Source organism: Bos indicus, chromosome 17, assembly GCF_029378745.1.
Source record: "Bos indicus isolate NIAB-ARS_2022 breed Sahiwal x Tharparkar chromosome 17, NIAB-ARS_B.indTharparkar_mat_pri_1.0, whole genome shotgun sequence".
Classification (NCBI taxonomy): Eukaryota; Metazoa; Chordata; class Mammalia; order Artiodactyla; family Bovidae; genus Bos; species Bos indicus.
The window spans coordinates 16193944-16220857 of NC_091776.1; the positions used below are offsets into that span (position 1 = coordinate 16193944).

At 38.8% G+C, this 26914-nt stretch overlaps 1 protein-coding gene across 6 annotated transcripts in view; it reads right to left on the reverse strand.

Annotated features, from left to right (window-relative positions):
- IL15 (interleukin 15) overlaps positions 1 to 26914 on the reverse strand; it is a 94425-nt gene that overhangs the window by 12259 nt on the left and 55252 nt on the right. For all 6 annotated transcript variants that reach the window (XM_070769068.1, XM_070769071.1, XM_019977976.2 and 3 more), the window contains exons 2-4: positions 5648 to 5746; positions 4432 to 4529; positions 2502 to 2586 (exon numbers count right to left, since the gene is read on the reverse strand). In XM_070769068.1, coding sequence (XP_070625169.1) covers positions 2502 to 2586; positions 4432 to 4529; positions 5648 to 5659 — 195 coding nt within the window. In that variant the 5' untranslated portion in view covers positions 5660 to 5746. The remainder of the gene's footprint in view (positions 1 to 2501; positions 2587 to 4431; positions 4530 to 5647; positions 5747 to 26914) is intronic.

Below are 26914 nucleotides of genomic sequence, written 5' to 3' on the forward strand. Positions count from 1 at the left end.
TTCCTAACTTGAATTTCATTACTTTTTGTTTTTGTCTTTATTACTTCCTTCCTTCTGCATGGATTAGATTGATTTTGCTCTTCTTTCCCCAGTTTCTTGAGGCACTAATTTAGATTGGTGATCTGAGATCTTTCCTCTTTTCTAACGTAATCATTTAATTTTATCAGTTTTCCATTCAGTAATGCTTTAGCTAAATCCCACAGATCTTCCTATGGTGCATTTTTGTCTTCATTCAGTTCTATACTTTATATCCTTTGAGACTTGCTCTTTGACCCATGCAATATTTCTAAGTGTATAATTTAATTTCCAAGAGATTTTCCTGTTGTATTTATGTAATCAACTTCTACTTGAGTTCACTGTGGTTGGACAACATATACTGCATGATTTCAGTCCTGATAAATGTGTTCAGGTTTATTTTATGGCTCAGGATACGTCCAGTCTTGGTGAGTGGTGCCTGAGAAGAATGTTTATTAGCTGCTGTTCTGTGAAGTGTTCTATCCATGACATTGGATACTCTTGGTAGACTGTGCTATCCAGTTCTTCTATATCCTTTCTGATTTTCTGTCTAGTAGTTCTGTTTGTCACTGAGGAAGTGCTAAAATCAACTATATTTACGGACTCGTCTGCTTCTCCTTTTGGATCTGTTATTTGTTTTTGCTTCTTCCATTTTGAGGCTCTGCTGTTTGGTGGGTACACATTTAAGATCATTATGTTTTTCTGGTGATTAATCTTTTTTACCAAGGTATACTGTCTCTCCTGACTCTAGTAATTTTATCTGCTGTTGTTTGCATTCTCTGATATGAATATAGCCATTTCTGATTTTTAAAATTATTGTGTGTATGACTGTGTGTGTGTGCCTCAGTTTCCTAGAGCTGCTGTAGCAAGGTACCACAAAGTGAGGGCCTTCAACTAACAATTCATACTCCTACAGTTCAAAGCCAGGGATTCCACTGAGCCTGTTCCCTGTGCAGGTACTAGAGAACTGTCACTCCTGGCTCCCCAGCCCTTGCCACATCGTGCCAGTCATTCCAATCTTCTTTGGCTTGTGGCTGCCTGTTCTCACAGGGCCTTCTTCCCTGTGTCTATGTATCCTGTTCTCTTCTTATAAGGACAATAGTCAAGGATTTAGGGCCCACCCCGCCTCACTGTAATCTCACCCTAACTGAGTATACTTGCAAAGACTTGTGAGGTCTAGGTGAATGTGAATTTAGGGGTGGACACTATTCAGTCTACTACAGCATGACATATTCTTTTCCCTTTCTTAATTTCAACCTACCCATTTCCTTGTAGACAGCACAAAATAAGTTTGTATTTTGTCAACGATTTGGCTGATCTATGTCTTTTTGTTAGTATTCTTTTTCTCCTTTCCGTCTAGGATGATAATGCCAGGAAGACTGGCTCTTTTATTGTCCCCAAAATCCCTGAGGCTTTATTTACTTTTTTCTAATCTGTTTTCTCTCTATTCCACCCTCGAGTTGACTGTCTTTCCTCTGTCATATTCATTCTGCTAATGAGCCTCTTCAGTCTGTTTTATATCTCAGCTATTGTATTTTTTAGTTCTGTAATTTCCATTTGCTGTGTTTTTACATATTGTATTTCTTCGCTAAGACTTTCTGAGTTGTTTTCTGTTTTATTTTCAGTTGTTCCAAGGATATCCACAGTTGCTTGCTGGTATATCTTCCCGATGGCTGCTTTGAAATTCTTGTCAAATAATTCCAACACCTAATCCATCTCAGTTTCAGAGTCTGTTTCAGACGCTCTTCTCATTCAAGTTGTGATTTTCCTGCTTTTTGGTTTGAAAACTGAGTTTTCCATATATCCTGGTATTTAGGATATTATGTAAGGAGACCCTGGTCCTACGTAAGTCTTAGAGTTTAGCGTGCAGCCACTCTGTGTAGGCTCAGCACAGAGGTGCTGCCCTAAGTTTGTATGCTGTGATTCCAATGATGGTTTAGTTTTCAGAAGCTTTGTGGGGCAAATTTGGAAGGTTTGGTACACCTGCTGCCCCTGAGACGCTCACTGGTCCTCTTGTGTTGCCTGCACAACAATACAGCCCCTATTTCTCTCCTCTACAAGTTCTGCCAGAACAACTGTTGTCTCAGAGGGGGTTTTCTAGCCCATGGCACAGAGAGTCCTTCCCTGGGTCAGCCTATTTCCCCTACAAGGGTCACCAAGCCACCTGGCTTTTCTGCTAACAAGCCTCTCCAGTCTGTTTTCTATCTGGAGGATATATCAGGTACATATCTGACAGGAAAAGGGAGTCTCTCTGGCCTGTGGTCACAAAGAACTCTTCATGCTAGGCCACTCATAAATTGAGGTTTAAAGGTAATTCTATCTGAAAATTCTAAATAAAAGATTTCATTGGAGGTTCTATGAGGCATACAATTCTACTGAAACATTATTGTTTTATGTGATATTTCATTAGGACTGACAGCAAAACACGGGTGTAACAGACTCCATAGCAATTATACAAAATAGTTTATGGAAAAATGAGTACTTACTTGAATAAGATGCTCAATTGTTTTCAAATCATTTATTACATACTGCCAGTTTGCTTCTGTTTTGGGAAGACTTGCACTGATACAGCTGAAAGCAAAACCAAAGAGCAAAGCATTTTGAATGAACATAATACTGTCTTGATGAATACTACTGGCAAAAGAGCAATCAAGACCTTTTTATTCCAACAAGTGAAAAAATGACTGCTATCTTTGCCTTTGTGCCTCGTAGATGAATATAAACACTGAACATATAGTACAATTTTGGTGCTTTACGCTAGCTTGATGACCAACCTGGATTACAGAAAAATCTAATTCAGAGGGATAACTTATATATACTACTACTACTACTAAGTCACTTCAGTCGTGTCCGACTCTGTGCGACCCCATAGACGGCAGCCCACCAGGCTCCCCTGTCCCTGGGATTCTCCAGGCAAGAACACTGGAGTGGGTTGCCATTTCCTTCTCCAATGCATGAAAGTGAAAAGTGAAAGTGAAGCCGCTCAGTCGTGTCCGACTCTTCGAGACCCCATGGACTGCAGCCTACCAGACTCCTCCGTCCATGGGATTTTCCAGGCAAGAGTGCTGGAGTGGGTTGCCATCGCCTTCTCCAAATTTATAGATAAGCTGGTGCAATTTATCACATTGAAAGAAAAACATCGCTTGATATGTGGCAGTGCCCAGAATATGTTTTTGAATAAATTTTACTTTCCTTTAAGTAGAAGTCCCACCAGATTTTTAAGTCTAAGAGGGTAAAATCATTAAATAAGCAATCACTTTTTTCATGTAAGGATTTTGACAGTAAATATATGCCCCTTACATGCACCTTATAGCAGCTTTCTCCATAAACATTATGGACTCGGGCCTAGTCACAAAACTAGATCATACAACTTACTTAGTTTTGTAAAATGGAAATTTAATATCAGGACAAAAGATACACACACTGACCAAGTAACTGAAGAATAATTCTTAGAGCTTCTGGAAAAATAGTTGCTCCCTGACGGATCCAGGACAGAAGCATGCAAGCCAAAACTATTCTGTTTTTGAGAGGAGGAGTTACCTGCACAAACCTATGGTTCCCCATAACATGAAGGCATTGGCAGAATAAAACTGAACTGCAAGTCAGATCGCAAAACTACAAGTTGGGTGAGTGCAGTTGCTTCTAACAGAGAAGGAAAAAATTAATAGGCATGGCAAAATATAAATGTTTATTAGGAGGAAAATCAAAAGGCCTAAATGAAGAAACAAGTGTTTCAAACTGAACTAAGATAGGGCTCAAAGGATAGGAAGAGTCAATGCCAGGGGTAGATAAAACAGAGAAGGTGATGGCACCCCACTCCAGTACTCTTGCCTGGAAAATCCCATGGATGGAGGAGCCTGGTAGGCTTCAGTCCATGGGGTCGCTGAGAGTCAGACAGGCCTGAGCAACTTCACTTTCACTTTTCACTTTCATGCATTGGAGAAGGAAATGGCAACCCACTCTAGTGTTCTTGCCTGGAGAATCCCAGGGACAGGGGAGCCTGGTGGGCTGCCATGTATGGGGTCGCACAGAGTTGGACACGACTGAAGTGACTTAGCAGCAGCAGCAGATAAAACAAAAAAGTAACATGGGTAAGCCCTCAATATCTATTTTCTTACTGGTGTCAAAATCACACAGGATGTTAATAAAGAGTTTCCTTCCAAGTTTAGTCAGATACCAAGAAGTCCAATTTATTTGCAGGATGTAATACTCATTTGGAATTTTATAAGAATATAGAAATTCTCTGTAGGATGTTTACCAAACCTCCTCTGAATCTCCATAATCTGCTATCACACCCCACATACTGAGAACCTAAAGATTTAAGCAATGAACATGAACCAATTTAATAGAGAAGATATTGAAGAACAATGATCCTGGTTATTAACATGATGATTCTATGCTGAAAAATAAAATTACCCCAAAATGAAGACATGAATGCCAGCCTCTGTTAAAAAATGACTGTTCAGAAGTAAACACAAGTAGCACTGGATGGAAGTACTTCTCAAATATGGTTTCTGAAAAATAAAATCATAGACAAAGTGGTTAAACTTCTCAGTGAAAAAATGAGATTCAAAATGATACCTTATCATATTTTTAGGTTCCAAAATATAAATATATCAAACTTTCAGAATTCCTTATTGGAATTAATGAAATTAGAATGTATCTTTTTTGCTTTCTCCCCTACTTTCAACTTTGTCTCCTACATGCAAAGTTCTTTTAATACATATTTCTCCAGATGCATTTCAATAATAATGATGCATAGAAAATATGGTTATTTACTAATTTACCTATATGGTAATATAATTTGTTTCTATAATCCTTAACTTCCTTCTCATCCTTATTTCCTTTTTTCTTCTTTTTTTCTTTCTTCCTTTTTAATTGTCCAACATACTTCATGTTAGTTATATGAATTACTAATATAGGTACGCTAGTTATATCATAATTTCACATAACAATATGAAAATTAATTACATATTAATATCATTTGGAGACAAACTGAATAGAAATGGAACCAACCAAAGATACTCTATGCTATCTTAAGACTTGATATATAATACATTTTCTGGGTGATTTAGGAAGATTACTTATCTCAGAACTTCCTGGAGTTTTGATATTTCTGCCCGCCTCTTTCATGTGATCAAAATCTTTATAGTTTCAGAGAGCAATGCTTTTTCTATTTTTTGGCCATGGGATCTCAGCCCCCTAACCAAGGATCAAACCCACAGCCCCCTGCATTGAAAGGCAGAGTCTTAACCACTGAACCACCAGGGAAGTCCCCAAAGAGCACTGTTGACTTAACTTCTAAGAATCTGTGCTCCATGTTATTCACACTGAAAGAATGAATAACAGCTAGACCTTGTTTTCAAAGACTACACAGCTTATTGATTAGACATTTAAGGAACAAAATAGAGTGAGATAAGTGAAAAACAACATGAAGAGCACATCACGGTGTTAATAGACTTTAAAAACCTAGTTTATTTATTTTCAAAATAAGAATAACCCATATGTCAACAGACATCTGTGACATCCCAAAATCTCCAGAGAAGAACCATATAAATTATTATGAAGTATCTGAGACACAAATGACCTTTTAAGAAAAGTCCATATACTATCTTCATCTAGTTTTTCTTACCAAAATTCTCATTACTCAATGCCAGAGTAAATCTTTCAGTATCGAAGAAGAGCTGGCTATGGCAATGGGTTTCCAGCAGCCATCCATCCAGAATACTTCCTACAATACAACCCAGAGTAAAGAGGATCCATTAAAAACACAAGTGGAGACACCGGGGCAGGAGTAACATGGGGTGGGAGAAGAAAAAAAAATAAAAAAATAAAAAAATAAAAACACAAGTGGACTAGTAGGGGGAAAGAAAGGGGAGAGAATTAACAGTTATTGAGCACCAACTTTTTCAGTCACTCTGTTACTTAGAAATGTGTATCTCATTTAATCATCAGAACAATCCTATGACGGAGGATTAGCAACTTTTGGGTGAGCCGCCCAGGCCCCACAGGAAGTACAAGACAGCGATGATTTGAGACCAGGTTTGTCTGATTACAAAGCCCAAGTCCTTTCCACTATATTAGGTTCTTGAATTGACTGAATTCCAAAGACATATTAATGAAAAGCTGACAGCCAAATACCTTAATGCATATAAACTACTGACTATTAATATAATTTACAACAGAAGTAGCTACTTCTATAGACATTGAATAGATGTCTTCAGTCTTTATATCACTGTTAACTGAAACATCATTTGAGAATTTCATAAGTAACAAAACCCTGTTTTCTTTAATTCAAAGTGATTAAGTATATGAAGATTACACATTCCCATATCCAATTCCACTTTATTAAAAAAAATTAAAACCAAAATATATAAAATTTAAACAACTATTTTGGCCATCATTCTAAAATAGTGTGTATTTGTTGACTTCCCCTTCAAAAACCAAAATCTGCCATGTCTCTCAACGTAAGTATTCACTGCAATTAAGTTTTGTAGACTGAAATAATTATTTTATTTTCATATGTTTTTGAAATGTAAAAATGATTACCTTATAATATATGATGTATAACTCTTTAAAAGAAAAACCAGAATTTAACTAAGTATTAAAAAAGAGAGTGTAAGTATATTTCCAATAAAAATGCCATCTATTCCACAACAAAATATTAAGTCTAATCTTCCTATTACACGTAATCTAAGCCACCCATTAATCAGTTTAATTAAAGCAACCTGTTACTCTCATCTTAATCATTCTCTTTGTCTATGTTATCTCACTGCTCCAAATTATTTGCAAAACTTTAAAATTATCTTCACCATTTCATTCAAACTCTTTTAAATTCCCTACTTCCTTTTTAGTTGTAGGATCCCCCCACTCCACATTGTTCAAGAAACAGGATTTCCTGAGCTGGGACCAAGCAGTACAAAGGGTGATACAATTGTTAATGAGGCCTCATGAAGCTGCTTGAGTAAGCACTGAGTATTTCAATCCTGGGCTTTTGCATCAGTGAGTCTCCACACATGCAGGATGTTAAAATCTTACCAGTCAGACTTTCACTGTCCTGCCCACCTACCAGCAGCTGGTGTAAGTCAAGGACAACTAACAGCTTTAGTCAGAATGCTCCATGCCAAGTATGGTAGAATAAGTAGGAAATGACCTCAAAGACTTCTAACAAATAATGATAATAAAAACCAGTGTTAACTGAGGATATTTTTACAGCTTTGTTAATTTGGTAAAAGAACTGACCTGGTTTTCTGGCTGACAGACAGATTTTCATAACAGCTTTGGAAGTTTCAACATTCCATACTTCTGCGGATCAATAACTTTACTAAGAATGTGAGTGTGTGTAATCCAGGAGAGTAAAGATCCAAAAAGGTAAAATACTCTGTAACTTTCTCTTTGAGTAAGACTCAGTGTTAACATTTAATATAATTATCACTCATGATGGCAATACTAATTAGAGTAGGAATTGTTTACCAAGTGCTTTTAAGTCTACAAAATTATTTCATATACATTATCATATTCAATCCTGGCAATATATTTATATGAGAGATATAACTCTTCTTTTGCAGTGAAGAAGTTGAGGTTCTGAGAGGTTAAGTGACTTGCTTCAGATAAATGTCATACATGTGGCTATCAAAATTCTACCTCACAATCCAGGTTGCACAGGTAGAAGAGAGATGCAAGAAATAATAAACTCTGGTTGAGAAGTGGAGGTCCTTACTATAGAAAGCAGCTGATCCATCACATGTGAATCATAAAAAGTCACTGCTCTCTGATAGTGTACAAACAAGTCTTTCATTTGTGGTTGCCAAGGGAAAGGGAGGTGAGCGAGGGATGGACTGGGAGTTTGGAATTAATAGATGCAAAATAGTATACACAGAATGGGTAAACATCAAGGTCCTACTGTAGAGCACAGGGAACTATATTCAATATCTTCAGGTAAACCATAATGCAAAAGAATATAAAAAAGAACACATATGTTTATTTATATACGTGTGTGTGTGTGTGTGTGTGTGAATCACTTTGCTGTAAGCAGAATTAACAAGATGTTGTAAATTAACTGTACTTCAATAAAAAAACAAACATGTTCGAAACTGTTGTGATGTGAAACAGAACTCAAGTCCTTTCACAAACATCATCTCATTGACCCCTACAAAGTACCTGTTAGATAAAAGAGGCTGAAATCAGTTAATTACTTTCTGAGACTAGAAGCGTAGTGATGAAATAAACTGTCCACTTCCTTATAAAGTTATATTTGTGGAGAACTATGGAAGCAGTGTTTAATCCTGGCACACACTTTGCATATGGTCATGAAAGGCCCTAACAATCAGCATCTTTGAAGTGTCCATTCACCTGTATACTTAGATCCAAGAATAAAAAAGACTAAATCCAAGCCCTACTCTCAAAGGGCTATCAGAGTTTAAGCTGATTTTTTTTGGACTCCTGAGACAGGGTCTTACTGCAGGGCACTCCCTGAACTTACGGCAGCAATACTATCTATGTCACTGCCTAAGAGTTAGACATCATGAAAAGTGGACAATCCACACAACGGGGTGGCTCCAGTAGCTTTAATTCTGGAGTGACTTGTGAAAACAATTGTAAATATTCTGCGTGCTAAGTTGCTTCAGTTGTGTCTGACTCTTAGTGACCCTACGGGCTATAGCCTGCCAGGCTCCTCTGTCCGTGGGATTCTCTAGGCAAGAATACTAGAGTGGGTTGCCATCCCTCCAGGGGGTCTTCCCAACCCAGGGACTGAATCCATGTTTCTTAAGTCTCCTGCATTGGCAAGTGGTTTCTCTACCACTAGCACCAGCTGGATTGGAGAAGGAAATAGCAACCCACTCCAGTGTTCTTGCCTGGAGAATCCCAGGGACGGGGGAGCCTAGTGGGCTGCGGTCTATGGGGTCCCACAGAGTCGGACACGACTGAGCGACTTAGCAGCAGCAGCAGCACCACCACCACCTTGGAAGCCCCTATTCTATACCAGTAGTAGTTTTTCCCAGTGAGGAAAAACAATCTAGCGTACTGCTGTTTTCTTTTGCTTTATTCTGTTTAATTATTTACCTGCCTAGTCACACATTTAAAATAAACTTAAATAGACTCTGCAAGAAAAGAAGGGCTATAAGTATTGGTTTATTTGGTACACATATTCAGCTAATCACTCAAAAAAAACTAAAACCGAGGGCAGACCAAGGTTGAATGCTTACGTGGAATATAAAAAATGTAAGATTACATGGCTGTCCTTAACCATTTAGTATGCATTTATTGAGTACTTACTACTTGCTGGACGTTTCGGTATGACCAAGGCATTCCTGTTCACAAAGCAAATCAGTGAACACAGAAGCACCTTGGTTTCAGGAAGAAAGATGGACTATATATAGTACATATAAGTAAATGGATTATATATTTCATTAAAGAGTGGCTAAATGATACAGGAAAAAGAAAACAGGTAAGAAGGACAAGGTTGCAACTTTAAGAAGGGTGATGTTCCAGAAGTCAAGTGAGAAAAGTACATTCAGGAAAAGGAAATGAAGAGCCTGTCAGATGTGCTGACAGGTCAAGGAAAACACAGACTGAGTGCTTACCAGTGTGCTTAGCAACATGAAGGTCATGGGTGACACTGAAAAGAGCACTTAAAGGGAGTAATAGAGGCAGAAGCCTACATGAAATGGGCATCAGGGAAAGGGAAAGGATTCTAAATTGCTGGTGCAGACAATGTTTTGAAGAATATTGCTCCAAAAGGTGATAATAGATGGTAGAAAGTGAGGGAAATAACAGCACATTTGTATGCTGCCGTAGAAACTGATTATGGAAGAGAGGGGGACAATTGTCAGAGGGACACTCTTAAATAGGGCTTCCCTGGTGGCTCAGATGGTAAAGAATTTCCCTGCAAGGGAGGAGACCCGCGTTCAATCCCTGGGTCAGGAAGATCCCCTGAGGAGGGAATGGCTATCCACTCCAGTATTCTTGCCTGGAGAAGTCCATGAACAGAGGAGCCTGGCAGGCTATAGTACATAGAGTCCCAAAGACTTGGATACAGCTGAGCAATTAACACACACAAGAGAGGGAAATGATTGTCAGAGTGATATTCTTGAATAGGCAAGTGAGGATGATATCTGGGATATTGTGATTTGTAATATATATTTGGTCTTCATTCTCATTTCTGGCCCACAGCTCCTAAAACCTTAGGAATTTCTAGTGATGAGGGCGATAAGGAGTCTTTGAGAGTGATGAGATCTTTTATTATGATAATGAGGTGACTTTTGGACTCCACCCAAGAATGTGGGCTGGTTTCAGGGAGAACCAACTATGTGATCAGAGAAGGCCATGGCACCCCCACTCCAGCACTCTTGCCTGGCAAATCCCATGGACGGAGGAGCCTGGTGGGCCGCAGTCCATGGTGTCGCTAAGAGTCGGACATGACTGAGCAACTTCACTTTCACTTTTCACTTTCATGCATTGGAGAAGGAAATGGCAACCCACTCCAGTGTTCTTGCCTGGAGAATCCCAGGGACGGGGGAGCCTGGTGGGCTGCCGTTTATGGGGTCGCACAGAGTCGGACACGACTGAAGTGACTTAGCAGCAGCAGCAGCAGTACGGGAGTATAAGAGACATGTATCTAGGTAATATTGCTTTTTTTTTTTTTTTGTAATTGTGGAGCTTCATAAAGGAAGGGTTAATGGAATCATGGGGCTTTCCTGATGGCTCAGTGGTAAAGAATCTGCTTGCCAAGCAGGAGATGTGGGTTTGATCCCTGGGTGGGGAATATCCCCTGGAGAAGAAAATGGCAACCCACTCCAATATTCTTGCCTGGGAAGTCCCACGGACAGAGGAGCCTAGTGGGTTACAGTCCATAGGGTCACAAAGAGTTGGACAAGACTTTGGAACTAAATACTTCAATTGAATCATATCTTGAAGAGAAGATAGATTTTAGATATGAGCAAAAGGAAAAACAACACTTTAGGTGGAGAAAAGAGCCTGACAAGGACTTGTGTACTCAGAGAAAAGTGAGTCATTTGATAACAGTGTGAAAGTAATGGGAGGAAATTGTAAACAAAACTGTCCCTATTGTATATAGCAGGAGTCAGTAAACATTCTCTGTAAGGGGTCAGATAGTAAACGTCATGCTTTATAAATCTTGTAGTCTCTGTTCAACTATCTAATAAGGCTGACACAATGTGAAAACAGCCATATACAATGCATGAATGAATGCGTGTATCCAGTACAACTTTACTTATCAAAATAGACTGTTGATGGATTTGACCCACAGGCCAGCCTCTGACACGTATGGATTCCATAAGCAGTCCCAATTTCAGTAGAGTTGAGGAAGTGATATCTGTAACATCTTAAATTGTCCTGTCATTAAGTGTACTGGCATTTTTTCAGTAACTTCTTTCAAGCTGATTTCAACTGACACCAATATTATGAAACTTTCAAATAAATTTCTTAAACACACAATCTGTGTTCAATATTAAGGCTAAAATAATCCAATGTGAACTATCTTACCATGAGTTACTACGGTGACTTTTAAAAATTACTTCCATTTAAAAACAAGATTTGGTGCCCTGGGATGACCCTGAGGGGTGGGATGGGGAGCGAGGTGGGTGGGAGGGTCAGGATGGGGAACACATGTACACCCACGGCTGATTCATGTGAATATATGGCAAAACCCACCACAATATTGTAAAGTAATTAGCCTCCAATTAAAATAAAATAAATAAATAAAAATTAAAACAAGATTTGAAGTTGGCATTTAATTTTCATGACTCCACACAATATGTTTTTAAGGCCTATGAATCACAACAGTTTATCAAAACAACAAAAATAAATGATTAAGTAAGATGTTTTTAGTATTTAAAAAATGCTATTTCATATAAGACCTGTAAAATAATATACATATATATTTTAAATAAAACAACATGAAGTTCTTGGAGTACTTAAATTGCTTAACTGTCCTGAAATGCTTCCAAACACATCATAGCCATTTAAATATCACACTGTCAAGGACAATGGTAGTTATAAATTTTGGACCCCTTAGTTGCCATGACAACTCAAAAGGCCTTAACTAGACAGACGCTATTACAGAAAATGAATATAGAAACACCTAAGGTAGTTTATCATCAAAGACAACAATGATGCATGTGTGTGTGTATACATGGTAGTTGTTCAGTCGTGTCTGACTCTCTGCGACCCCATGGGCTGTAGCCCGCCAGGCTCCACTGCCCATGGAAGTCTCCAGGCAAGAATACTGGAGTGGATAGCCATCTCCTTCTCCAGACAATGACGCATATATGTAGCTAAAGGGCATATACAAACGATGCTCTTACCACTCTTTGATAACAGTTCTACACAGCAGTATGTTCATGCGCGTTTTTTATCATTTGGTGTAAGAGCTGTTGAAAAATGTTTTGGGTAAATGTTTTTGAGAAAGGCTAACTCTAGGGCAGGTATAAGTAGACAGCTTCTGCAGAGCAGCACAACTTTAATACTTAACCTACTGTCCAGAAATGGTCAATAAGATCTATTCCTCTAGCTTAGTTTCCAAAAGCACTTTGTTCCAAAAAGTGGTGAGGATGAAACCATAGTACAGAAGGACATTAGTATTTGAGAAAGAGGATAAAGAACATTCTTCCTACCAGACCTCAGAAAATTTAAAATCCACTGAATGTCTGTGAAATAATAATGTGAAAATACATTCTAGGAAAAAAAAAAAAAAAGTTATCCAAGAAAAAGAAAAATATGGGATATAAGAAATCATGGAGCCCAACACATGTCATATTCACACTTGGGTATAAATAACCACCACGTTTTTTTTTTAAGTTTTTTTTAATAAATCTCATTCATTCATTTAATTTTGCAAAAATGTGAGATTCTTGTGGTAGAAAGCTTATTTATCTTGTTCATTACCGAAATCCAAAACAAAAAAGCATACTAGGTCATAACGAGCACATACCACATGTTTGTTGGATTTTATTTTTCACTTCTTTACAATTACACTGCCCCCATAACACACATACACACACTCAGAACTATCAGACTCTTAGCCGCACTTGCTTCCCTATCCAGCAGGTGTCCCAGTCGGCCACCGTAATACTATCCTAAAGAGAATCGAAATCTTCCTCCACTGAGTTTTCTCCACAGTTCACCTTTCTGATACTTTTATTTTACCAGTGTCCAATTCCAAGCTACATAGTATTGTTGGAAAAAATGTTCCCTTATAATTTTTTGAGATGCAATTTTTAATTGGGCCTTCTCTACATCTTGCTAATGATTTCTGGTTCTTTCTGACATTCCCCCACTATACTTTTAAAATCAATTTTATTGATATAATTTCAAAGTGATAAAACATACCCATTTTAGGTATATGATATGCAGAGTCTTGATAACTGTATACACCCATGAAATTGCTCCAACAACAACAGAAAACAGCTATAATCATCAAAATTTCTCCCATGCCCCTTTACAGTCATACCAGTCCCAACCTTAACACCAGGCAACTCCTGACCTAATATGTACTTTTCCAGATAGCAGTGTGGAAGGAAAATCACAGATAAATTCCATGTGGTAAATATTGTGAGAAAAGAAGAGGAAAACTCATGCTAAGATTATTACTTTATTTGGTGAACAGGCAGCACATTCATGATGATTAATTGCAGAAATCAAAAGTTCAACACAGAAAAAAAAAATCCTGGATATATCGTAATTTTCAAGCTTAAAAATAAAATAAAGTAAAATGAAGCAAAGAAAACTTAAGCAAACTAACAGAAGATAATGGTAAGCATAAAAGGAGAAAATTAAACAAAGAAATCACAATAAGTTCACACATAAAAAGTAACTTAGCAGTAGTAAATCTAAATATACAAGCACAATTACCCATACATGAAAAGATGTGATTAAAAACTACATTTGATTACTAAAAGACACTTGGATTGAGTTTTAAAAATAGAGAGGCAGAAAGATAACAGATAATGTTTTTTTAATATGGTATTTGTAAAAAGTGAAACAAAAATAAAATGTTACCAAAAGCTTGAAAATGAAAGTACAAGAAAAGATATGCTAAGCAAATATGAGTATAGTAATAATAATACCATAAAATTAGAATTTAAGACAAAAATACAATTAGAATTCTAAGCAATACAAAGATAATGGATATGGATGAAAGTTACAATCTATAAGAGGATATGAAGCTTTATGCTTCTAAGAATATAGTTTCAAATATATAACAATATAGCTTCAAATTATATAAAGGAAAATCTAATAGAAAAACAAGGAGTCATTTAAAAATCTTGAACTGTGCTCAGAAATTTAACCATAAAAATGAGTAGGGCTGTGGTTTGGGTATGTGAGTTAACTAGTTCTCAAAACACCACCACCACCACCACCACCATCCTGTAGCATCTGCCAATTTCTGTGTTGTAAGTTCCTCACCATACTGATTTCAAGTCACAGTGTCTTAACATCTGGCTCACAAAATTTCTGCATATTTAACCATTGGCTCTCACAAGCCAATTAGAGCTGGCTCTAGCACACCACTGCCTGTGGTAAATTTTAAAACACAATGAACAATGTTTTAGGTAGTGTGTATGTATATTAGATTAACTATAGATAGATGAAACATTCTACCCCATAGACATAGCACATAGAAAATAAATACATAGGACATTCCTAAGAGGTTGCTTATGACATACGCCTAAAGCATCAATGTGCTAAACCTAATGTCTCAAAAAAAATTACACAAAAATCTGAAATCAGATTCTATATGCCACATGCTATAACTACAAATCAATAGTATCAATAATATTGGAAGACTGAATTGAATAATATTGAATTAAAATATGATCAATTCTGTTGAATTAAAAAGCAATAAAAAATAGAAAATAAAAAGAATTATGCACTTGAAAATGTAAATTACCCTTTTAAATAGAGCTGGTATAAAAGAAAATCAATTTGAAAATTACATGTCATTAAAAAAACATTATAGCAAAAGCATAACATATAGAATTCTATAGACTCTCACAGAAAATAACTAGATTGAAATACTTTACTATTTATTAATCTCAAGAATCTATAAAATCATTTTAAAAGGAGAATTAAGTATTACTAAAGATAAAAAGAGTAATAAAGTAGAAAAAGGTAATTAGTATAACTAAGAGATATAGCTTTGAAAAATAAACCTGATCAAAACTAAAAAGCAAAATGTCATATTACATATATATGTATTAAAATACAAAAAGGTCATTAGAGTATAATTTCTGTAAATTACGTGTTCATGCAAATCTATTTGAACACTGATTTTCTAAGAAAGTTATCAAAATGGACTCATGAAAATAAGGAAAACTTAATTAAAGATTAATCAAAATATATGTAATAAAAGGGGCTTCCTGATGGCTCAGATTACTAAGGAATCTACCTGCAATGCAGGAAACCCGGGTTCAATCTCCGGGTTGGGAAGATCCCCTTGAGAAGGAAATGGCAACCCACTCTGGTGTTCTTGCCTGCAGAATCCAATTGACAGAGGAGCCTGGCGGGCCACAGTCAATGGGATTGCAGAGTTGGACACTACTGAGCGACTAACACAGACATGCATTAAAAGACTGAATTCTTTATGAAGGTTTTTACCAAAAATTCAGGAAATTTACAATCCTTATGGTAATTACAGTATTATTCTAATTCATGGGCACCAAAATCTAACATCAAAACTATGTAATGATAACCTAGGAAAGAAAATCATGTAGCAATCTCTTATAGGAACATGAATACTAATTTCCAAAATATTAAATTTTACTAAGTAGAGTGTTAACAGAATAAAATTAAATTTGTCCTTGAAAAGATGGTCAGCATCAGGAAGTTTACTTGTGTGCATGCATGCGTGCTAAGTTGCTTCAGTCATGTCTGACTTTTTGCAACCCTGTGGACTGTTGCCAGCCTGGCTCCTCTCTGTGGGATTCTCCAGGAAAGAATACTTGAATGGATTGCCATGCCCTTCTCCAGTGTACCTGCGTCTCTTATGTCTCCTGCATTGGCAGACTGGTTCTTGACCACGGGTTCTTTCCCAGGGCGCCACCTGGGAAGCCCTTAGTTGTATATTCACTACATTAACAGATAAAAAGAGAAAAGTCATACGGTAGCCTTTGTAGATGGAAAAAATAATTTGAGAAAATTCAGCACAAGATTTTTAAAATATCAAAATAAGATCCAACTGAAAAACAATGTCTAATACAAACCTGTAAGATTCCTATCTAGGGTCATTTTCACAAAGTACAGGCCCTGAATGAGGAGACACATACTCAGGGCTGCCGGTCAACACTGACGTGTCACAGCTATACAGGTTTGAATCCTCTCATTTACTCTCTAGGTGACTTCAAGACATGCATATGCCTTAGTTCTTCTTTTTTTTTTTCCCCTCCAAATCATCAAAATGGAAATGATCATAGAACATACCTCTTACGATCATTGTGAAGATTACTGTGAAGATTACAATTTATATTGTGCACAAGGCATAGTAAGGACTCACAACATCATCTATGAATATTACACTGGCATCTCATCAACAACCTTTGAGAAAAATATGGCAGGCACCATTATTATCAGCCTCTGTTCACAAAGAAAGAGAGTAAAACTCAGAGAAGTGAAATCATCTGCCCAACATTACACATGGTAAGCAGAAACATAACTGGAGTTTATTCCTGGTTCCTTCATTCACTCACACATTCATCAAAAATATATTAAGCCCCTACTAAGTGTCAGTCATTATTCTAAGGACGCAGCATGGAAAAAAGGAAAAAAAGAAACAACCCAAGAAGTTGGGACATAACTAAAGGAGCGAGAAAAAAAATGTATGACTGACAAAACAAACTACCATGGAAAACAATGAAGACAGTACTTGCGAAGTTAACCTCTATTTTACAAGAGATGGGCAAGAAAGACCTCACTAATAAGGTGACATTTGTCAGTCTAGTCAAGGCTATGGTTTTTCCAGTGGTCATGTATGGATGTGAGAGTTGGACTGTGAAGAAGGCTGAGTGCCGAAGAATTGATGCTTTTGAACTGTGGTGTTGGAGAAGACTCTTGAGAGTCCCTTGGACTGCAAGGAGATCCAACCAGTCCATTCTGAAGGAGATCAGCCCTGGGATTTCTTTGGAAGGAATGATGCTAAAGCTGAAACACCAGTACTTTGGCCACCTCATGCAAAGAGCTGACTCATTGGAAAAGACTCTGATGCTGGGAGGGATTGGGGGCAGGAGGAAAAGGGGACGACAGACGATGAGATGGCTGGATGGCATCACTGACTCGATGGACATGAGTCTGAGTGAACTCCGGGAGTTGGTGATGGACAGGGAGGCCTGGCATGCTGCGATTCATGGGTCACAAAGTGTCAGACATGACTGAACGACTGAACTGAACTGAACTGAAATTGAAGCAAAGTCCTAAAGGAAGAGAGTGAGAGAGACAGTGTTTGAGGAAACAGTTTTCCAGGCAGAGGCAACAAGGAATACAAAGACCCTTGTATGGGGAAAGCTTGCTGGGAAAGGCAAGGAGGCTCTATTTTTAATCCTTTTGACCTTGCTGCATGGCATGTGGGATTTTAATTCCCAGACCAGGGATCGAACCTGTCCCCCTACCCCTCTGCAGTGGGAGCACAGAGTCTTAACCATTGGACCCAAAGAGACTCTAATTCAGCCAGAAATTCAGGAAGTGAGGGGACATGAGAGTAGGGGACAGTGGCAAGAGGTACGGACTGAGCAAGTACTTGAGCTTTCATCGGAAAATCTATTTGAAACATATCGAGCACAAGAAGCAGGTAAACTGGTTTAGATTTTTATTTTATTTATTTTTTTTACAATTAAAATGTTTTTTATTTTGAAATAATTTTAGAGTCACAGAATGGTTGTAATAATAACAAAAGATTCTTGTGTACATTTAAGCCAGTTTTTCCAAACAGAGAAAGGAATCTTTTACATTTCTCTACTCAAACACAATCTCCTCCCTTCTGCTAAATGTAAACACTATTCCATTTTTAATGGGAATAAGTTCTTTCCTTTTTCACTCTCATATTTCTTTGTCTTTTAAGTCTTCTTTAATATCCACCTCATTTCTTTTTGTTCCTAACTGCTGAGTTTGCAGTACTGTCCATTCTGTTCTGGTTTAGATTGTTAAAGCTACACTCTGGCTACCATACTGAGAAAGACTTTGGTTGGGTAAGCACGGGCTTGGGGAAACGATTTGAATATTGCTACAGTAATCCAAGATGACAGTTATGGAGAGAGAGGGGATGCATATTTTGAAGATACAGGATTTTCTGCTGAATTGGATGTTAGTTATAAAAGAAAGAGAAGTGTCAAGGATGACGTCAAAGATTTGGGCCTGAAATCGCAAGAGCCAGTTTACTGTTTATTCAACTGAGGGAGACAGGGAGAGATGATGTAAGAGAAAAGTCAGGAGTTCAGTTTTGAAAAGATTAAATTCCACAACTGTTAAGTATCCGATTTTCTCAAGATGTTAGGAAGAGAGCGAGAACTGGATTCCAGACAAAGACCACAAAAAGAATACTGGGAATGTTGATAATATACTAAATAAGCAATAAAATGTGTGTTAGTCACTCAGTCGTGTCTGACTCTTTGTGACTCCAAGGACTGTAGCCTGCCTGGGTTCTCTGCCCATGGGATCTCCCAGGCAAGAATACTGGAGTGGGTTGCCATTCCCCTCTTCAGGGGATCTTCCCGACCCAGGGATAGAACCCAGGCCTCCTGTATTGCAAGCAGACTCTTTAAATAAGTAAATATAAAGGGAACCAGAGAGCTGCTGTCTTCACTCTCCAGTTCTGTTCACCAGACATTTACTGAGCATTCCCTGTGTGCTTGGCATTAGGATTACAAAGGTGAATAACCAGAGTCCCTGTCTGTGAAGAAATTACAGAAAGCAAACATACTTTCCTTGCTGTTGTTTAGTCACTAAGTCATGTCCGACTCTTTGGCAACTCCATGAACTGTAGCCCGCCAGGCTCCTCTGTCCATGGGATTCTCCAGACCAAGAATACTGAAGTGGGTTGCCATTTTCTTCTCCAGGGGATCTTCCCCACCCAGGGGTCAAAATCATGTCTTTTGCATTGGCAAGCAGATTCTTTAACACTGAGCCACTAGGGAAGCCCAATACTGTAAATGCTAAACCAGTTTGGATATCCAGGTCTGTAGGTAGAGAAAGCATTCTAGAGGAGATGACAAAAATTGATTACCTTAAAGGGTGATTAAAGTTAGCCAATCTTAGAAAGGGGAAAAGGGCCTTTCAAGCAGAGGGAAATAGTGGGGGAAGGCATGGAGGCAAGAAATACTATGAAGCATTCAGGTAAACTCCAAGCACTTCAATTTTACCAGCACATCAAGTTGGAGAAAGGGGGTAAAAGTGGTATAATTGAAAGTCGCTCAGGCGACTCTTTGAGACCCCATGGGCTATACAGCCCATGGAATTCTCCAGGTCAGAATACTGGAGTGGGCAGCCTTTCCCTTCTCCAGGGGATCTTCCCAACCCAGGGATCAAACCCAGGTCTCCCTATTGCAGGCGGATTCTTAACCAGCTGAGCCACCAGGGAAGCCCAATGGTGTTATGAAAATGGTATGATCAATCATCAATGAGTTGTCACGGAAAACCTTGCTTGATAGAACTTACTGCTCACTGGCTCAGAAGTGCAAGGCATGATCAAAACTTGCATTTGATTTAGATATCTTGACCACCCTGAAGAGAATATATTTAAAGGAAGCAAGACTGAAGGTAGCAAAACAAATCAAACATTATTATAATAGATAGTTCATGTGTTACAGTACATAGTTCACGTTTGAAGAAGTAGTAATAGAAATCCCAAAGTAGTAACAGTGTTACTTATTGGAGTAACATTTCCCAGAAAAAATTGGCAGGTCGCATTGACTGTCTGATATGTAGAGGAAAAAAGCAGGAAGAGGCTTGAATGACTCACAGGTTTTGGGTTTGGAATGTCAGAGTAGTGGAGCTACTAATTGAGACTGGACATAAGACAGGGTTGGCTGGAAGGGAAGATGATTCACTCAGTGTTGAAGTTTGGGAGGGCGGTGGGATAGCAAAGATAATGGTTTGGCAGACAGATGAATATGCAAATTAGAATCTTAAGACATGGCAGGGCTGACGATACAAGGCATGGGCTTAAGACCATGAGTTCAGAGCAAGCTAGGAGAGCATATAAAGAGAAAACTGCAGTGAAAAATGGGAGGAATAATCTTTAAACTTTCTTCAGATGATAGCTTTGGTGAAAGGCTTCTAATTGCTTGGGGTTAGTCACAGCTAACATGATCATGGGACAATGGAAACAGTGACAGACTTTATTTATTTGGGTTCCAAAATCACTGCAGATGGTGACTGCAGCTGTGAAATTAAAAGACACTTTCTCCTTGGAAGAAAAGCTATGACCAACCTAGACAGAATATTAAAAAAAAAAAAAAAAAAGCAGAGACATTACTTTGCAAACAAAGATCCATATAGTCAAAGCTATGGTTTTTCCAGTAGTCATGTATGAATGTGAGAGTTGGACCATAAATAAGGTTGAGTGCCAAAGAACTGATGACTCTTGAGAGTCCCTTGGACTGGAAAGACATTCAACAATTCAATCTTACAGGAAATCAATCTTGAATATTCATTGGAAGGACTAATGCTGAAGCTGAAGCTCTAATACTTTGGCCACCTGATGTGTAGAGCTGACTCATTAGAAAAGACCCTGATGCTGGGAAAGACTTAAGGCAGGAGGAGAAGGGGATGACAGAGGATAAAATGGTTGGATAGCATCACCAGCTCAATGGACATGAGTTTGAGCGAGCTCCGGGAGACGGTGATGGACAGGGAAGCCTGGCGTGCTGCAGTCCATGGGGTCACAAAGACCCCATGTCACAAATTGGACACGACTGAGCGACTGAAGAACAACCACAACGTGATCCTGGGCTTCCCTGGTGGCTCAGTGGTAAAGAACTCACCTGCTAATGCAGGAGATGCAGGTCCAGTCTCTGGGTAGAGAAGATTCCCTGGAGGAGGAAATGGCAACCCACTCCAGTGTTCTTACCTGAGAAATTCCATGGACAGAGGAGGCTTGCAGGCTAGTCCATGGGGTCACAATAGAGTTGGACGCAACTTAGCAAATGAGCATCAAAAACAAGATCACGCAGCCAGCAATTATAGCTCTCCTGTGGACTCAGCACAATTTGTTTGAATGTACAAAGCACATTTTTTCAATTCAAACATTTCTGAAGTAGGGTCCCATCTAATAAATGATCTCTAATCTCATCTCTAGAAAAGCTGATAGTAAAAAGATAGGTGCTTCTTAAAGACAATGACGGCATCTCAAGGCAAGTTCTCTGGGAAGGAGACTCTGAAACAGATTTCTGTGCAGGATGTATATTGAGAAGGGTCTTTGGGATCACTCTCTATGGGATAGGGAAGGAGAAAGCCCAGTAAGGCCCAGTCTCTCTCGGCTCTGTGGAGCACTGAAGCTGGGATGGCCCTTGACATTGTCGATCTTGGAGAAAACAGGGCTTTTGTAACACTCCCCTCTCTGCAAAGAACACTGCATGTATGATGCCCCAGGAGTGGCCGTGACCTGGGCAACGAGAGGTTCTCCCAGAGAGGAATTTCCAGCAAGTGGCACTCCCAACCATCGGGAGAGCAAAATCATCATTCCTTAAGGAAAATACAGCCATAGCATGGCATCCACTGCAGATGATTCTCAAGACTGAAGGAAATCCAGCACTTCTATCTCCATGTGATTTGATCTTAATATGATCATGAAGTTTCAAACATAAATATTTCTTGGAACAAGCCATTTAAAAATCTGTTTTAGTAAAAGGTTAGATCATCTGGAATCCCACCCTGTTTGGCACAAAGTGGAGAAAGAGAATTACTCTGGAACATTTAAAGTAATATACAAGATTTTTAAAAGACACTCATTGCAAAATTCCCAGAGACTGACAGAAACATTATTTGGGACAAAAGACTAAATAATAATGGTTAAGTTCTAACTCTCTGAGCACTTAGAATGAGGTAGGTTTATCATGTAATTAGTAGCTCTGAAGTTCCAATGCTCCTATCTTACACGGCAAGGAAGGAACAGCCCCAGGCCTGTAGTGGAGGCATGGAGGGTGACCCCAGTCTTGTGTCACATTCTACCTCCTAGTTGGCATCTCAGGTTAACAGCAGGTCCTATCAGCAGGCAGGCTGCCAGCATGCCCCTCAATCTACATTTACTCCAATGACAACCTAACCCCAGCAGACCTCATGGGGAATCCAAACCTTATCCATGACTCTCAAGGACCTGAATACCAAGCCTGGTGCCTTGATTCCTCAGGGCTTTCAGCTACTTTATATAGATATTCTATTTTTGTATATTGCGTGCTAAGTTCCTTCAGTCATGTCTGACTCTTTGCCTCCCTAAAGACCATAGTCCGCCAGGCTCCTCTGTTCTTGGGATTCTCCAGGTAAGAATATTGAAGTGCATTGCTATGTCCTCCTCCAGGGGATCTTCCAGACCCAGGGATCAAACCCATGTCTCTTATGTCTTCTGCACTGGTAGATGAGTTCTTTACCACTAGTACCACCTAGGAAACCCAGATGCTCTATTTAGATATGTGCTAATGAAGCAACAGTCAGAACTGGACATGGAACAACAGACTGGTTCCAAACCAGGAAAGGAGTACATCAAGGCTGTATTGTCACCCTGCTTATTTAATCATATACAGAGTACGTCATGAGAAACACTGGGCTGGATGAAGCATAAGCTGGAATCAAGATTGCTGGGAGAAATATCTATAACCTCAGATATGCAGATGACACCACCCTTATGGCAGAAAGTGAAGAGGAACTAAAGAGTCTCTTGATGAAAGTGAAATAGGAAAGTGAAAAGGCTGGCTTAAAACTCAACATTCAGAAAACTAAGATTATGGCATCTGGTCCCATCACTTCATGGCAAATAGATGGGGAAACAGTGGAAGTAGTGACAGACTCTATTATTTTGGGGGGCTCCAAAATCACTGCAGATGGTGACTGAAGCCATGAAATTCAAAGAAACTTACTCCTTGGAAGAAAAGTTGTGAACAACCTAGACAGCATATTAAAAAGCAGAGACATTACTTTACCAACAAAAGTCCATCTAGTCAAAGCGATGGTTTTTCCAGAGTCATGTGTGGATGTGAGAGTTGGACTATAAAGAAAGCTGAGCGCTGAAGAATTGATGCTTTTGAACTGTGGTGTTGGAGATGACTCTTGAGAATCCCTTGGACAGCAAGGAGATCCAACCAGTCCATCCTAAAGAAATCGGTCCTGAATATTCATTGGAAGGACTGATGCTGAAACTGAAACTCCAATACTTTGGCCACCTGATGGGAAGAACCGACTCATTGGAAAAGACCCTGATGCTGGGAAAGATTGAAGGCAGGAGGAGAAGGAGACGACAGAGGATGAGATGGTTGGATGGCATCACCGACTCAATGGACAAACTCTGGGAGTTGGTGATGGACAGGGGGGCCTGGCGTGCTGTAGTCCATGGGGTAGCAAAGAGTCAGACAAGACTGAGCGACTGAACTGAACTAATGAGTTTTCCCCCTCTTCTCACAGTTGAACCTGCCCACAAGGGTGGGGATGATGAGTCAAGAGGAGCAGTGAGGACATAGCCAGGCTGGACCCACTGGAGAGGCACTGGCTGTCTGAGATCAGGCCAAGTGAAACCCAAAAACTGAACTTCACTGAGCCTTAGCTCCAAACAAGAGGGACTGCCTGAGTAAGAAGCCCCGGAGAAGGTTAAAAATGCACTGCTTCTGGTAATGCATTCTGATGGTAAAGAATACTTCCTAAACCATCGACCAAAAAAAAATTTTTTTTTTCAATCTACTCTGCCACAGGAAATAATAACTTTTCCTTCTATTCTCCCTATAGAAAATATTAAGAATCATTATCACACGAAAGAGGAAATCTGAGTGTATGCAGACAAAACCCAGCTTAGAGTATTGTTGTTTTTCCAAGGCTTCTCTTCTTTAGTTGGGTGCTTGTTTTATACAAATTGAAAACATGAGCTCTTTAATCTTTTTTTTTTTAAATGATCAATGACACCTTTAACATCTAAAAGCTATGCACTCTCTCCTCAGAAAAATGCATATAAACACATATCCAAAAATTTGGATGAAATCATGTGAGGCTAAAACATTAAATCCTCTAGAGGTTTCAGAATACCTTTTTTCTAGATTGTTGGCCCTGCAAAGTGATTTTTTTTAATGCATATACATAACACATACATAAAATACATTCGTTTATCTCCTACAGTGCCTAACATTGCAGTTAACATGATGGAAGTTTAATAAATGTCCACTGATTTCAATTACCCAAGAACTAAGTAGCCAACAGAAGACACAGAACCATCCTTGTAATTCTTTGCCTGGTTGTATCTTACACTATTTCATGATTTCCTTTTTTAAAAAAAGACATAATTATTGTTACTGTGGGTTCAGGTTTAGAGCAGAAGTAAAATAAACATTAAACTACAAACTCAGTATAACTACTTGGATATAACTACACATGCAATAAAAATTCACGTTTAGGTGAGGAGAGTACCTGTAACATAGGCAGTACTCAAGTATTTGTGGATTGTGAATACATGAATAAATGAATAATAAATAAGACAGGATAAAGGCTGCCGCAAATGGAGATTTTTGGATCGCGGGGCGGGGGGCGGCAATTGAGGTTATTATTGAAGAGTGAATATGATTTGAATAGGAAGAAGGAGGCTATTCCAGCTAATATAGACCCAGCATAAATTATACCATCCAAGGATGAGAAAGCCTAAGAGGAGTCACCAACTGGAAAGTAATGAAGGAAGTCAAAGGAAATACATTTGAATAGGTGAATTGGAGTGAGACTCCATATGACCTTCCAAGTCAAGGTGAAGAATCAGATATTTGTTCTGGACAACAGAATACAACTTCAGATTCTTAGACAGTGAAGTTACCTAACAATTATACTTTACAAGACTTAGTCAGTAATTAAACCCATAACTGAAGAGAAAAAAATCATTCATCATTTTTTAACATCAACTAGTATGATACTCAACCAAGTGTTTACTTATTAAACAAACTATAACCTTAATCTGAGTGATAGCTCTTCTACTTTAAAAAATTAGCTTTTGTTTCCTGGTCATCAACAATCATCCTTTTGTTCCAGGAAAATAGAGACTGTTGATTATTTAAGAGTGAAATTTGTAGTTGATGGCATGCTGAACCCACATGTTAATTATTAGATGGGTAAATAGAGGACTGGGTCATAACTAGCATAAAATCCTCCCAACATAAAATTCTCCAGCCTCTCCAGCACATATGCCCAATAGGAACTTCCATCTGGGTTGTGACTGTTGTCTCTTGTAATATACATAATGTATTACATATACATCATTCAATTTATCAAGTATTCATGGTGTTTCTGCATTTTGACTGGCCTACTAAAGCCAGCCTTCATTCACTCTCTTTATAAATCCCTTCAGAGTACATTTGGTTATAGCCCTCTTTAGAACTCTAACTATTGACAAAAGTAAAAAGTAAACAATGTTTTTTCTTTCCCAGAAAATTTGTACCACCTGCTCTCCAGCCAAAAACTTTATTCTTCCCCTTAAGCACCATCTTTTCCACTGGCAAACAAATATTATTTCAATGACTGAAAGTGGAAGTAAATTTGAGAAAGTGAAGTCGCTTAGTCGTGTCCGACTCTTTGCGACCTTGTGGGCTGTAGCCCACCAGGCTCCTCCGTCCATGGGATTCTCCAGGCAAGAATACTGGAGTGGGTTGCCATTTCCTTCTCCAGGGGATCTTCCCGACCTAGGGATCGAACCCAGGTCTCCCACATTGCAGGCAGACGCTTTAACCTCTGAGCGACCAGGGAAGCCCCAAACTTGAGAATGCTGTCCTAATATATAGATAGGATAAAAGTGAGCCATAAGTTGTTAAGTAATTTATACCAGGTTCCTACCTTTTATCTATGACATCACGGTGTCTCTCACTATTCCTTAACTGTCCGGGGAACGTCCCAGTGTTGGCTTGCCATCGTATGTCTATCCATGTACTGTCCGGGAAACTTCCCAGTGTGGGCTTGCCATTGTATGTCTATCCATGTGCATGTGTGTGTGTGTGTGCACAGCATGTGCACATACACACAAATTTCCCATTTCATAGAATCTGATAAAAGTCTCCGCTTCTATAAACCTTATATATTTTTGGATGTGACTATTTATTCTGTAAGGGTGCTGTAGCTATGGGGAGCTATATAACACTGACCTTCTGATGGAAAATCCTAGCGAGTACCTTATACCTTAAATGGTTTGGATCAAAAGTTTGATGGGGAAAAGCTTGTAATTAGATAAAATCAAAATTTTTGTGGAATTCAATTATCAATATTTTCCAAGGTTAGACTTGACAGAAAACTCATATTTCACTAAGTCAAGTTCACCTAGTTGTTAACATTTCTTATGGATCTGAATTTAAGAAGAAAGTATAGAGAAGGAGAACAAAGCTGGATATTATGGTTGTAGTCACCTACATAGAAAGATAATAGTTGAACCTGTCTTTATTGTTAACATTAATAAGTGTTCAGAAAAAAACTCACAATGGACTTCGCTGGTAGCCCAGTGGATAAGAACCCCCCTGCCAATGCAGGGTACATGGGTTCAATCCCTGGTTCCGGAGGATTCTATATGCCACGGAGCAAATAAGCCCCTGTGCCACAACCACTGACCCTGTGTCCTAGAACGTGCATGCCGCAACTACCGAGCCCAAGTGCCCAGAGACTGGGTTCCACAGCAAGAGAAGCCACGGTGACGAAAAGCCCACACACACAAACGAGAGTAGCCTCTGATCAC